The sequence below is a fragment of the Scyliorhinus torazame genome, unplaced genomic scaffold (assembly GCF_047496885.1).
Source record: "Scyliorhinus torazame isolate Kashiwa2021f unplaced genomic scaffold, sScyTor2.1 scaffold_662, whole genome shotgun sequence".
Taxonomy (NCBI): Eukaryota; Metazoa; Chordata; class Chondrichthyes; order Carcharhiniformes; family Scyliorhinidae; genus Scyliorhinus; species Scyliorhinus torazame.
Genome location: NW_027308389.1, coordinates 66,991 through 81,761, shown reverse-complemented (window position 1 = coordinate 81,761; position 14,771 = coordinate 66,991). Strand labels below are relative to the sequence as shown.

Below are 14,771 nucleotides of genomic sequence, written 5' to 3'. Positions count from 1 at the left end.
GTATGATTGAATGTTTGAGTGAGTGTAGTTTATGAGAGATAGTTGAGGTACCGTTTTTTGTTGTTGTAAATCATGTCCCTGTTGTGACATAGCGCCACTTAGAATTGTTAGTTAAAAAATTTTCATGCATAGTTATGGTCAGTGTAGAGGCCATGGAAGAGTGGGTCAGGAAGGGAAGACAACGCAGTTATGTGATCCTTCACGCTTCGCGTTAGGGATCACAAGGAGGGAATGTAGCCACCTGGGTTGGCCACGTCCCGACTTAAAATGGAGGTCCGCAAAGGCTGCAGGGAAATTCAGCCAACACAGGCAAAAACTAGCAAGTGCAGAAATCCTGTGTATTAGAACTTGCAAAAGCCCAGACAGCACTGAAACTCACAGCCATCTGCATACTAATGAGCGATCCCCGGGAACAATCTCAATATTTAAGGTTAATAAGGCCAAACCAGACTCCTCGGCGCCAGCAGGAGCCAAGACAAGACAAGACAAAGGAAGACCAACGGACACCTAGGGACCGCCCAGCGATCAGGGAACGACTCCAGTATTGGAGAAATCGATCCAAGTGATCGGAACGTAGTCCAATCACTTGGAACCAGGTACGGGGTCCCCCCCGAATGGCGGGAAGTGTAGGTTAGATGGCTTTTGTTTCGGTGCAACATCGTGGGCCGAAGGGCCTGTACTGCGCTGTATTGTTCTATGTTCTGTGTACTTGCATCATTTCTGTTATGCAACAAAGGTATCAACTCAACAACACACATTGCTATTGCCAGGTGGCAAGATGCTAAAGAGTGGAAAATGTTGCTTATGGTACTCACCTGGGCATCAGAACTCTACATGCAAATATCGTGGTCTCATGAACAGAAAGATTTGAACTCATTTAATGTTCAGATGATAATTGGCCTTATAAATAGCATTCTATGAGATGCATGAAAATGTGCCTTGCTGAATTTTACATTTATAGCCAGGTGTGCAACAAGCCAAGCTCTTTTGGCAAGCTTTGTTTGTGCTGGCAATTGGAAGGAGCGACTCCCACTGAAAAAAATGGGCATGCAGCCTCAATTTTCCTGATGTAAGATTAGAACTATAACTATTTAAATCTATAATTGGTGCGTGAATTGTAAATTTATTTAATACAGGCTTGTTGAACACCTGGCTCACAGACTACAAACCAGCACCTCCATCCAGCCCGCAGGCTCACTCTTCAAATTATGGGTAAGTTGAATAAAAGATCTGCAAGGATCTGTTTGGGCAATCAGAGATTGATTCTCTCCCGAGTTTGCAGATGAATGGCTCACTGACAATCATATCAGTGGCAAATGTGGGAGAGAAAAAGTCTCTGTTTGGACGAGCAATGAGTATTGTGAAGGTGGTTGGCAGATCCTTTGTTTTCAGTGCATTCTATCTCCCGCCCTGCTGCCCAGGCGCCTCCCTGAAGGAGCACATGGCCAAGGTGGCAGAGGGAGGAGGTGGAGGCCATGAGGAAAAGCAGGAGGAAGGAAAGCAAGCAAGGACTCGGGAGATGAACAATAAACAGGGTGGAAAGCAAGAAGCAATTTATGCCCAACAATCGAGCCGAGTTTAGGAAAGGAATGGCCACCGAGCGGCTGGATGTTGGGAAGGCCACCGAGGCTGGAGATCGGGAAGGCATCCTCGCGACTGTAAGTCAGGTAGGCCTGGAAATGGCTGGAGATCAGGTAGACTCGGGAATGGCTGAAAGTTGAGTTTTATTGGCAAACTTTGCTACATGGCATATTTTAATGGGCATTTTTATTAATTACACTTTTGTGAAATTTATTGCTTTGACATTGATATTCTTGAAATCCTTGTTTCATGTTGTACAAAATCTTATCTCAGTGAAATTTGATCATCGATGCCTTGAATAAGAAAAAATAAATGTGGCCTACCAACCCAAAAATAATGGAAAATTTTAAGTCCAGGATCAAATCACTTCAACAGTGAATTATTTCTGCATTTCAGTGTGGACCCCAATTATATCCAGCAAGTGGCTTGGCTACTTGTATTTTTCCATGTATTACCATTAAAGAAGGTCCTGAATTCCATGCTATCATTCCCTTATTTCTTTGACTAATGCCAAAAAATGCTAATAGTATAATATCGGTCCATCATTTTTAAAATTCTTGCACAAGATGTTGGCATCAATGATGAGACCAGCGTTTATTGCCTATCCCTTATTGCCCTTTGGAAGGTGCTAGCTAGTCATCGGCCATCTACCTAAAACAATTAATTGGTTTGCTGGACCATTTCAGTGGTCCAGCAAAGAATTCATTAAGAATTAATCACATTGCTGTGGCTCTGGAGTCACAAAAAAAACAGACTGGGTCTGGACAGATTTATTTCTCTAAAGGACATTTGTGAACCAGATGTTTTTTTTTATGACAATCCTGTTCTTTCATGATTACCATTTTTGATATATTTTTTAAATTCCACATTTACTTAATCTTTTGGGATTTTAACTCTACTCGCTATAAACGTATGTCACCAGACCAGAAGTCCAGGAATGTAACCATTATGCCATCTTTCCTCAATAAAGTTTAATTTTAAAACTTGCAACTTCTCAGAAAACATCACTTCATTTGAATGCAAATTGTCTAAAATAATTTTTGGATGGTCAATCTAGGACAGAAGAAGACAGCTTGAATTCAATTGCGAGAATGGCACATGTCAATCGTTTGAGCATTAAAATGGTAAAAGTCTGTAAGGGTTCACTTTTGCAAAGTTCTTAAAAATGTTCTTTCTAAGTATGAAGGTAAACTAAATGGGAGCTGCAACATAACCATCATGTACCTGTTTCACCAGCTGACCTCACTGTCTTCTTGAAAGCAGTTCCATCATCAGCAGAGGTGCTAAGATTCTGAGGCCAATCTTTCACCAAGTCATCCATCGCATTGATAGTTTGGAGAACCATCTCAGCTGTATCCCTTGCTTCTTCCGCAGTTAGTTTTGATTGCTCCATCTGGTTCCTATTACCTGAAATGTTTATACATAAAAAATTAAGAGTTGCATTAATATCTTGGGTCAGATTTTCTATTATTGCAGAACTGGATCAACATTTGGTATCGGTGGAACAAGGGCAGGATTTGTCCCCCCCCGCAACCTCCTTGAGGCGTGTTTTCTGGCAGTGGAGACAGCTTTTCATTGGCTGCTAGCGGGATCTTCCAGTCCCGCTGATGTCTACAGTGTTTAGTCAGGCTTGCCCCATCCTGCCGCCTGGGAACACGCTGTGGTGGGGTGGGTGGGGGTGGGGGGGGGAGGGTCATCGCTTTTGACGGGACATGAAGATCCCGCTGACAGGAAGGCCGGAAAATCCCACCCAAAATTATGTCCCATAGCCTGGCCTGACTGCTCATAGAGACGCAATCAGGCAGAAACAGTCCAATCCATTCATCAGTGTCAAATGACAGAAATGTGAGCTAATAGAACTGTTTCTTGACCTATTTAAATTGTGCTTTAGGATTACTGATAACGATGCTTTTGCACCAATGAAGATGCACAACAGCTGAAGTTTAAAAAGAGTCACTGCAAAACTCTACTGGAAAACGTAAAGTGACACCAATTTCTGCTCACATACAACACATACCCAACAGTGTGAGCAGCAGTGAAATCCAGCTCCTTGCCTGCAAAGTGTGAAATGTGAGCTCATAGTGTGCTCCGTACTAAAAACAATGTTAGGCTGATACGAATGAGATTGATGATGACACATTAAGATGCATATGTTATACCTCACTAGTTATATCTCAGTAATGGTATTCAATAACCAAATATCTCAATAGTTTGGTTTACAAATTTGCATTATTGCAGAGATTCCCACTTCACTCAAATAAAAAATAATGGCATTGATTGCAAATTTCAAAGGTTCGGGTCGCGATTTCCCCCTTTTGTTTGTGCCAGATGTGGCAGGCAGCACCAGAAAACGGGTGCGGAGCTGTTATTCTGGTCCTCTGCCCATTTTCACAGCCCTCTAAGCATACACCAAAGTGATGGCTGATGTACATTAAGTCTTCCCACACACCATCCCTTTACTTCCACCATTGATTTGCTGAATATCAAAGGCACACATTCATCCTGTGGGCAGAGGGGCAACATTTATACTTTAAAGATTGGAAAATGTGTGCATTTGATTTGCAGGGTCATTGAATTTGAAAATTTAGAAGTTATAGCACAGAGTCTTCTGACCTTGCTGCACTATAGGCGACCAGCTACAGTCAATCTCCCCCTCCCCTACTTCGCTTACAATGTTAGAGTTGCTACATAAATAAAAATTGTTGTACCTTAAGGAAAAATATATTTGGAAAAGTACGTACTTGGTTCAATCAATGCTAACTGGTTTACTGCATTCAGTAATCTGTTCATTGTATTATTTTTCTTGCTGATAACTGCGTCCACATGGCTTCTGGTTTCATGAAAATCTGTCCCATCATCTGTAGGAAGTGAACAAAATAGGCTTAGGCGACATCAAATTAAAGTGAGAACTTTAAATCAACATGGTGGGATTAAAACAAAAATGCATAAGCAATGTATGAATATACAAAAAACTTAGCAAAGACCATCAGGCCCAATACACCATCACCCAAAGACTGTGATCGTTCCCAGTCACTATCGATGTTAACTCCTGGAGGAGAGGGAATTAAATAGATATGAAATATTACAATTATGGGAAAAATATTCCAGAATCTTCCTCACCAACTCCTAACTCATGAGACATTCTTAAAATAAGCCCCAGGTTCTCTGAACCCCTATCCCAATTTTATTTGTAACATAAAGTCTATGCAGGAGTCCGGCAGACAGGAAGGTGGTTTAAAGTGTGTCTACTTCAATGCCAGGAGCATCCGGAATAAGCTGGGTGAACTTGCGGCACGGGTTGGTACCTGGAACTTTGATGTTGTGGCCATTCCGGAGACATGGATAGAGCAGGGACAGGAATGGTTGTTGCAGGTGCCGGTGTTTAGATATTTCAGTAAGCTCAGGGGAGGTGGTAAAAGAGGGGGAGGTGTGGCATTGTTAGTCAAGGATAGTATTACGGTGGCAGAAAGGATGTTTGATGAGGACTCGTCTACTGAGGTAGTATGGGCTGAGGTTAGAAACAGGAAAGGAGAGGTCACCCTGTTAGGAGTTTTCTATAGGCCTCCGAAAAGTTCCAGAAATGTAGAGGAAAGGATTGCAAAGATGATTCTGGATAGGAGCAAAAGTATCAGGGTAGTTGTTATGGGGGACTTTAACTTTCCAAATATTGACTGGAAACACGACAGTTCGAGTACTTTAGAAGGGTCCGTTTTTATCCAATGTGTGCAGAAGGGTTTCCTGACACAGTATGTAGATAGGCGAACGAGAGGCGAGGCCACATTAGATTTGGTACTGGGTAATGAACCAGGACAGGTGTTAGATTTGGAGGTAGGTGAGCACTTTAGTGATAGTGACCACAATTCGATTACGTTTACTTTAGCGATGGAAAGGGATAGTTATATACCGCAGGGCAAGAGTTATAGCTGGGGAAAGGCAATTACGATTCGATGAGGCAAGACTTAGGAGGCATCGGATGGGGAGGGAAGCTGCAGGGGATGGGCACAATTGAAATGTGGTGCTTGTTCAAGGAACAGCTACTGCGTGTCCTTGATAAGTATGTACCTGTCAGGCAGGGAGGAAGTGGTCGAGCAAGGGAACCGTGGTTTACTAAAGAAGTTGAATCACTTGTCAAGAGGAAGAAGGAGGCTTATGTAAAGATGAGACGTGAAGGTTCAGTTAGGGCACTCGAGAGTTATAAGTTAGCTAGGAAGGACCTAAAGAGAGAGCTAAGAAGAGCCATAGATATGTCAGAAATAAAAGAATGACTAGCGTAAGAGTAGGGCCAGTCAAGGACAGTAGTGGGAAGTTGTGCGTGGAGTCCGAGGAGATAGGAGAGGTGCTAAATGAATATTTTTCATCAGTATCCACACAAGAAAAAGACAATGTTGTTGAGGAGAATACAGAGATACAGGCTACTAGACTAGAAGGGCTTGAGGTTAATAAGGAGGGGGTGTTTGCAATTCTGGAAAGTGTGAAAATAGATAGGTCCCCTGGGCCAGATGGGATTTACCCGAGGATTCTCTGGGAAGCTAGGGAGGAGATTGCTGAGCCTTTGGCTTTGATCTTTATGTCATCATTGTCTACAGGAATAGTGCCAGAAGACTGGAGGATAGCAAATGTTGTCCCCTTGCTCAAGAAGGGGAGTAGAGACAATCCCGGTAACTATAGACCAGTGAGCCTTACTTCTGTTGTGGGCAAAGTCTTGGATAGGTTTATAAGAGATAGGGTGTATAATCATCTGGAAAGGAATAATTTGATTAGAGATAGTCAACACGGTTTTGTGAAGGGTAGGTCGTGCCTGACAAACCTTATTGAGTTCTTTGAGAAGGTGACCAAACAGGTGGACGAGGGTAAAGCAGTTGATGTGGTGTATATGGATTTCAGTAAAGCATTTAATAAGGTTCCCCACGGTAGGCTCTTGCAGAAAATACGGAGGCATGGGATTCAGGGTGATTTAGCAGTTTGGATCAGAAATTGGCTAGCTGGTAGAAGACAAAGGGTGGTGGTTGATCGGAAATGTTCAGCCTGGAGTCCAGTTACTAGTGGTAAACCCCAAGGATCTGTTTTGGGGCCACTGCTGTTTGTCGTTTTTATAAATGACCTGGACGAGGGTGTAGAAGGATGGGTGAGTAAATTTGCAGATGACACTAAAGTTGGTGGAGTTGTGGACAGTGCGGAAGGATGTTACAAATTACAGAGGGACATAGATAAGCTGCAGAGCTGGGCTGAGAGGTGGCAAATGGAGTTTAATGCAGAAAAGTGTGAGGTGATTTATTTTGGAATGAATAACAGGAAGACAGAGTACTGGGCTAATGGTAAGATTCTTGGTAGTGTGGATGAGCAGAGAGATCTTGGTGTCCATGTACATAGATCCCTGAAAGTTGCCACCCAGCTTGAGAGGGTTGTTAAGAAGGCGTACGGTGTGTTAGCTTTTATTGGTAGAGGGATTGAGTTTCGGAGCCATGAGGTCATGTTGCAGCTGTACAAAACTCTGGTGCGGCCGCATTTGGTGTATTGCGTGCAATTCTGGTCGCCGCATTATAGGAAGGATGTGGAAGCATTGGAAAGGGTGCAGAGGGGATTTACCAGAATGTTGCCTGGTATGGAGGGAAGATCTTATGAGGGAAGGCTGAGGGAATTGAGGCTGTTTTTGTTAGAGAGAAGAAGGTTAAGAGGTGACTTAATTGAGGCATACAAGATGATCAGAGGATTAGATAGGGTGGACAGTGAGAGCCTTTTTCCTCGGATGGTGATGTCTAGCACGAGGGGACATAGCTTTAAATTGAGGGGAGATAGATATAGGACAGATGTCAGAGGTAGGTTCTTTACTCAGAGAGTAGTAAGGGTGTGGAATGCCCTGCCTGCAACAGTAGTGGACTCGCCAACATTAAGGGCATTTAAATGGTCATTGGATAGACATATGGACGATAAGGGAATAGTGTAGATGGGCTTTAGATTGGTTTCACATGTTGACGCAACATCAGGGGCCGAAGGGCCTGTACTGCGCTGTAATGTTCTATGTTCTATGATCAATGTTCATCCATTAGGCAGCCCCAATATCACATACGTCTTACCCTACTTCATTACCATCTGCCAAAAATGTTTAGTCAATGTCTTAAAATTTATATTTACACATTTCACTGCCTTCAGCACTGTTCCACAGGTTGACCATGAGAACTGAAAGCCCATGCAAAACACTCTGCTGATGTCACTACACATCACGTGATGCTTCACCAGCAGGGATTTATTCTCTCAATAAAACACTTAGTAAAGGTTTCTCTCAGATATTTGGGAACATAGGATTAGGAGCAGAAGTAGGCAATTAAGCCCTTTGAGCCTGCTCCGCCATTCCATCAGATCATGGCTGATTTCTTCCTGGTCTCAAATCCACCTCCCCACCTGTTCCCCATACAACTTTAACCCGTTTTTAAATCAAAAATATGTCTCGCTCTTTCTTGAAAACATTAATGACTCAGTTTCCAACCACACTATGGAGCAGTGAGTTCCCCAAATTCACCACCTTCTGCGAGAAGTAGTTCCTCCTCATCTCAGTTCTAAATCTACCGGGCACCATTCGGCGGCAGAGTGTCCATGCCGTCGGAAACGCCGTCACGTTTCATGACGGCATGAATGGGCCACTGGGAGTACCGATTCTGGCCCCTACAGGGAGCCAGCATGGCGCAGGAGCAGTTCACGCTGCTCCAGCCTCCCAACCCGGCGCGAACTGTGCACCGCGGATCCGCACATGCGCAGTGGCGCCGGTGCCAACCCACGCATGCGCAGTGGCCTCCCTCAACGCAACATGGCGCGGGAGTTCAGAGGCCGGCACGGAAGAAGATAGGCTCGGGGAGCGAGAAGCCGGCCCCCCGATCAATGGGCCACGAGCGCGGGTCAGGCCCCATCGCAGGCCCCCCGGGGTTGGAGCCCCCCTTCCCTTCCCCCCACCGGTTGCCCCCCCTACTTGCGCGCAAAGTTCCCGCCGGCTGCGACCAGGTGTGGACGGGGCAGGCGGGACTCTCCCTTTTTAAAGTGGCCGCTCGGCCCATACGGCCTGGAGAATCGGTGGCCCAGCCGCGAACAGCTGCCCGCGACCGGCGCTGAGCCAAACGCAGCGGTGACAATGCCGCCGATTCTCTGCTCTGCGGAGAATCACGTGCCGGCCCCGGGCTGGGAGAATCCCGCCCCCTGTCTCTCAACCTATATCTTTGACCTCTCGTTCTAGGTTTCCCCACAAGGGGGAACATTTGGTCTATGTTTACTTTATCAATCCCATTTAGAGTTTTAAACACCTCATTCTTCTAAACTCCAACGAGTATAAACCCAAACTGTTTAATCTCTCCTCATACGTCAACCCTTTCATCTCTGGAATCTATCTGGTGAACCTCTTCTGAACTGCCTCCAATGCCACCACATCCTTCCTTAAGTAAGGAGACCAAAACTGGACACAATACACCAGGGGCGAAATTCTCCCCCAACGGCGCGATGTCCGCCGACTGGCGCCAAAGACGGCGCCAATCAGATGGGCATCACGCCGGCCCAAAGGTGCGGAATGCTCCACATCTTTGGCGGCCTAGCCCCTCAATGTTGGGGGGCTAGGCCGACGCCGGAGGGATTTCCGCCCCGCCAGCTGGCGGAAATGGCGTTTGTTGCCCTGCCAGCTGGCGCGGCAATGCGGCGCATGCGCGGGAGCGTCAGCGGCCGCTGTCAGTTTCCCGGCGCATGCGCGGGAGCGTCAGCGGCCGCTGTCAGATTCCTGCGCATGCGCAGTGGGGAGAGTCTCTTCCGCCTCCGCCATGGTGGAGGCCCCGATCGCGGGCCAGGCCACCGTGGGGGCACCCCCCGGGGTCAGATCGCCCCGCGCCCCCCCCAGGACCCCGGAGCCCGCCCACGCCGCCTGGCCCCGCCGGTAAATACCAGGTTTGATTTACGCCGGCGGGACAGGCAATTTCTGGGCGGGACTTCGGCCCATCCGGGCCGGAGAATCCAACGGGGGGTCCCGCCAACCGGCGCGGCCCGATTCCCGCCCCCGCCCAATCTCCGGTACCGGAGACTTCGGCGGGGGTGGGATTCACGGCGGCCAACGGCCATTCTCCGACCCAGCGGGGGGTCGGAGAATGACGCCCCAGATGTGGTCTCACCAACACCCGATACAATTGCAACAACACTTCTCTACTTTTATGCTCCAGTTCTCTTGCAATAAAGGCTAACATTCCATTTGCCTTTTTAATTACATTCTGTACCTGGATACAGACTTTCTGCGATTCATGAACAAAGACACCCAGATCCCTCTGCCCAGAGGCATTTTGAATCTGCTTTCCATTCAGATAATAATTTGCCTTTCTAGTCTTTTGGCCAAAATGGATAACCTCACACTTATTTACATTAAACTACACATGCCACATTTTGGCCCAATCTCCTAGCTTATCTATATCTGCTTGTAAAATCGTCATCTCCTCTTCACTGCCTGCTTTCCCACCTATTTTAGTATCGTCTGCAAATGCTGCTATATTACACTCTTGTGGTAGTCTGTGTAGAGGTATTACGGTACCTGGTAATGCTGGAACACCAGTGGTAGATATTGTGTGTTTCCTATTGGTCAAGCTGTATGGTAGCTCCGCCCTGCAAGGCGGGGTATAAGAGCCCGTGCCACCCCAGAAGCCTTCATTCTGTACCTGAGCTGCTGGGGGAAACATCTAGCTTATTAAAGCCTTCAGTTGGACTACAACTTCGCTTTAGTGGTCATTGATCGTGCATCAATTTAATAAGCTAGATTTAAAAGGATGGAGCTCCGAATCAAGCCAAGGTGTCTGCAACTCTGCCCCCATGCGGCGAACTCAGCGGCAATCTTAAGCACTGGGTGGCGTGTTTTAAAGGATATCTCGGAACAGCCGCAAACACACCCATGGGAGAACAGAAAATGCAAGTCCTGCACTCGAGGGTGAGCCTGGAAATTTACACCCTCAGCGTGGACGCGGAAGACTTTGATGCAGCAATAGAGCTGCTAAAAAGACATTATATTCGCCCGGTAAACCAGGTCTACGCCCGACATCTGCGAGCAACGAGGCGACAAATTCCTGGGGAATCGCTGGAAGAATTTTACCGTGCGCTCCTGGTGTTGGGAAGAAACTGCAGCTGCCCGCAAGTTTCGGCGAGAGAACACACAGAACTCTTGATCCGGGATGCTTTCGTGGCAGGTATGCTGTTCTCCCAAATCCGCCAGCGATTGCTGGAAAAAGACACCCTAGGCCTCAAGAAGGCACGGTCCCTTGCAGGCTCCCTGGATGTGGCCTCCAGAAACGCCCGCGCTTACGTTCCCAACCGCGCGGAAGCCCCCTGGGCAGAATGGAATCCCTCCGCAGCCGACCCCGAGACAACCCCCATCCCCCCACAAGCTTGTGCTGCAAGGCGGCCTGGCAAACCTGGGGAGCCCCGCTGCTACTTTTGCGGGCAGGCCAAGCACCCCCGGCAGCGCTGCCCGGCCCGCGCATCCACCTGCAAGGGATGCGGTAAAAAGGGCCACTTCGCGGTGGTATGCCAGGCCCGTGCAGTCGCCGTGGTCTCCGGTGGCGAATGCGGACCGCCACCACAAACCTCTCCATGGTCCCCTTGCGGCCAGCGGGCGCTGCCATCTTCCTACCCCAGGGCCACGTGCGGCCCCCGGGCGCCGCCATCTTGTCCCGCGGACTCCATGTTCAATGGATGGGTGCCGCCATTTTGTGCACCCCTGGCCATGTGCGACCAATGGGAGCCGCCATCTTGGTTGGACTCCCAGGACCCCAGCTCGGCTGACCGCTCACCGCCCGAAGAGAACACTCAACTGCTGAGATTAGCCTCAGTGACCCTGGATCAGTCCCGGCCTCGAACACTCTCAACAGCTACAACAACAGTACTAATCAACAGGCATGAGACATCCTGCTTAATTGACTCTGGGAGCACGGAGAGCTTAATACACCCCGACACGGTAAGGCGCTGTTCTCTCCTTGTCTACCCCGTTAATCAATAAATCTCCCTGGCCTCCGGTTTCCACTCAGTAGAGATAAAGGGGGTGAAATTCTCCGTTATCAACGCGATGTCCGCCGACCGGCGCCAAAAACGGCGCAAATCAGTCCAGGATCGCGCCACCCCAAAGGTGCGGATTCCTCCTAGGCCCGCGCCGGACTGATTTCCACCCTGCCAGCTGGCGGGAAAGGCCTTTGGTGCCCCGCCAGCTGGCGCGGAAATGACAATGCCGGGCGGCGCATGCGCGGGAGCGTTAGCGGCCGCTCACGGCATCCCCGCGCATGCGCTGTGGAGGGGGGTCTCTTCCGCCTCCGCCATGGTGGAGACCATAGCGAAGGCGGAAGGAAAAGAGTGCCCCCACGACACAGGCCCGCCTGCGGATTGGTGGGCCCCGAACGCGGGCCAGGCCACCGTGGGGGCACCCCCCAGGACCCCGGAGCCCACCTGCGCCACCTTGTCCCGCCGGTAAGAGAGGTGGTTTAATCCACGCCGGCGGGACAGGCATTCCAGCAGCGGGACTTCGGCCCATCCGGGTGCGGCGCGATTCCCGCCCCCGCCGAATCTCCGGTGCCGGAGAATTCGGCAACCGGCGGGGGCGGGATTCACGCCAGCCCCCGGCGATTCTCCGACCCGGCGGGAGGTCGGAGAATCTCACCCCGGGGCTTTGTTTAGCAAACCTCACAGTCCAGGTAAGGGAGTTTAAAAATTACTGGCTCGACGTCCTTTCCCACCTCTGCGCGGCCACACTCCTAGGTTTAGACTTCCAGTGTAATCTCCAAAGTCTAACTTTCAAGTTCGGCGGCCCTATAACCCCCCTCACTGTCTGCGGTCTTGCGACCCTCAAGGTCGATCCGCCTTCCCTGTTTGCGAACCTCACCCCGGATTGCAACCCCGTCACCACCAGGAGCAGACGGTACAGTGCCCAGGATCGGATCTTTATTAGGTCAGAGGTCCAAAGGCTACTGAGGGAAGGAGTCATTGAAGCTAGCAACAGTCCCTGGAGAGCTCAAGTAGTGGTGGTAAAGACCGGGGAGAAGCATAGGATGGTCATCAACTACAGTCAGACCATCAACAGGTTTACGCAGCTGGACGCGTACCCTCTCCCCCGCATATGCGACCTGGTAAACAGGATCGCGCATTACAAGGTCTTCGCCACGGTGGATCTTAAGTCCGCCTACCACCAGCTCCCCATGCATACTAGTGACCGCATATACACTGCCTTCGAGGCAGATGGGCGGCTCTATCACTACTTAAGGGTTCCCTTCGGTGTCACCAACGGGGTCTCGGTCTTCCAGCACGAGATGGACCGAATGGTTAACCGGTACGGTTTACGTGCAACATTCCCGTATCTCGATAATGTCACCATCTGCGGCCACGACAAGCAGGACCACGACACAAACCTCTGAAAATTCCTCCAAACCGCAAAGATCCTTAACCTTACGTATAACAAGGATAAATGCGTGTTTAGCACCGTCCACCTAGCCATCCTCAGCTATGTAGTGCGAAATGGAGTTATAGGTCCCGACCCTGAACGCATGCGCCCCCTTATGGAGTTCCCCCTCCCTCACTGCTCCAAGGCCCTGAAACGCTGACTAGGGTTTTTCTCTTACAATGCCCAGTGGGTCCCCAACTATGCGGACAAGGCCCGTCCCCTGATCCAATCCACAGCTTTTCCCCTGTCGATAGAGGCTGGCCAGGCCTTCAGCCGCATCAAAGCAGACATTGCAAAGGCCACGATGCATGCCATCGGCGAGTCCCTCCCCTTCCAGGTCGAGAGCGACGCGTCTGACGTAGCTCTAGCGGCCACCCTCAACCAAGCAGGCAGACCCGTGGCCTTCTTCTCCCGTACCCTCCACGCTTCCGAAATCCACCACTCCTCAGTCGAAAAGGAGGCCCAGGCCACAGTAGAAGCTGTGCGACATTGGAGGCATTATCTGGCCGGCAGGAGATTCACTCTCCTCACTGACCAACGGTCGGTTGCTTTCATGTTCGATAATGCACAGCGGGGCAAGATAAAAAACGATAAGATCTTGCGGTGGAGGTTCGAACTCTCCACCTACAACTACGAGATCTTGTATCGTCCCGGGAAGTTAAACGAGCCTCCTGATGCCCTGTCCCACGGCACTTGTGCCAACGCACAAGTGGACCGCCTCCGAGCCCTCCACGAGGACCTCTGCCACCCGTGGGTCACTCACTTTTTCCACTTTATCAAGACCCGCAACCTGCCCTATTCCATCGAGGAGGTCAGGACAGTGACCAGGGACTGCCAAATCTGCGCGGAGTGCAAACCGCACTTCTACCGGCCAGAGAGAGCGCACCTGATAAAGGCTTCCTATCCCTTTGAATGCCTCAGCATGGACTTCAAAGGCCCCCTCCCCTCCACCGACTGCAACACATACTTCCTGAACATGATTGACGAGTACTCCCGGTTCCCATTCGCCATACCCTGCCCCGACATGACCGCAACCACCGTCATCAAGGCCCTCCATAGCATCTTTGCACTGTTCGGGTTCCCCGCTTACATACATAGTGATAGGGGGTCTTCCTTTATGAGCGAGGAACTGCGTCAATTTCTGCTCAGCAAGGACATCGCCTCGAGCAGGGTGACCAGTTACAAACCCTGGGGCAACGGACAATTAGAGAGAGAGAACGGAACGGCCTGGAAGACCGTCCTACTGGCCCTACGGTCCTGGAATCTCCCAGTCGCCCGCTGGCAGGAAGTCCTCGAGGTTGCCCTCCACTCTATCCGGTCACTGCTTTGTACCACAACCAACCAAACACCTCACAAACGTCTCCTTGTCTTCCCTAGGAAGTCCTCCTCTGGAACCTCGCTCCCGACCTGGCTGGCAGCTCCTGGACCCATACTGCTCCGAAAACACATGCGAGCGCACAAGTTGGACCCGTTGGTCGAGAGGGTCCATCCTCTCCATGCTAACCCCCAGTACGTTTACGTGGCGTACCCCGATGGCCGACAAGATACGGTCTCCCTACGAGACCTGCCGCCCGCCGGAGCCCCACGCACACCTCAACCACCAGTCCCACCCTCCCCTCCACCAGGGCACCTTACAGGAGGATCGGTCCTTCCGCCGGCCCCGTCTAGGCCCCCCTACCCACCGACGCACCCCGCAGACGCTCCCTTCCCAGGTCAACAGTTTTCCCCACCAGCCCCGTCTCGGGATGTCGAAGGTGCC

The 14,771-nt window shown here is 50.0% G+C and overlaps 1 protein-coding gene across 1 annotated transcript in view; it reads right to left on the bottom strand.

The window, feature by feature from the left end:
* LOC140406575 (laminin subunit alpha-4-like) overlaps positions 1 to 14,771 on the bottom strand; it is a gene marked incomplete at its 3' end in the record, with an annotated part of 100,665 nt that overhangs the window by 29,027 nt on the left and 56,867 nt on the right. The window contains exons 12-13 of the mRNA XM_072494575.1: positions 4,323 to 4,439; positions 2,806 to 2,988 (exon numbers count right to left, since the gene is read on the bottom strand). Coding sequence (XP_072350676.1) covers positions 2,806 to 2,988; positions 4,323 to 4,439 — 300 coding nt within the window. The remainder of the gene's footprint in view (positions 1 to 2,805; positions 2,989 to 4,322; positions 4,440 to 14,771) is intronic.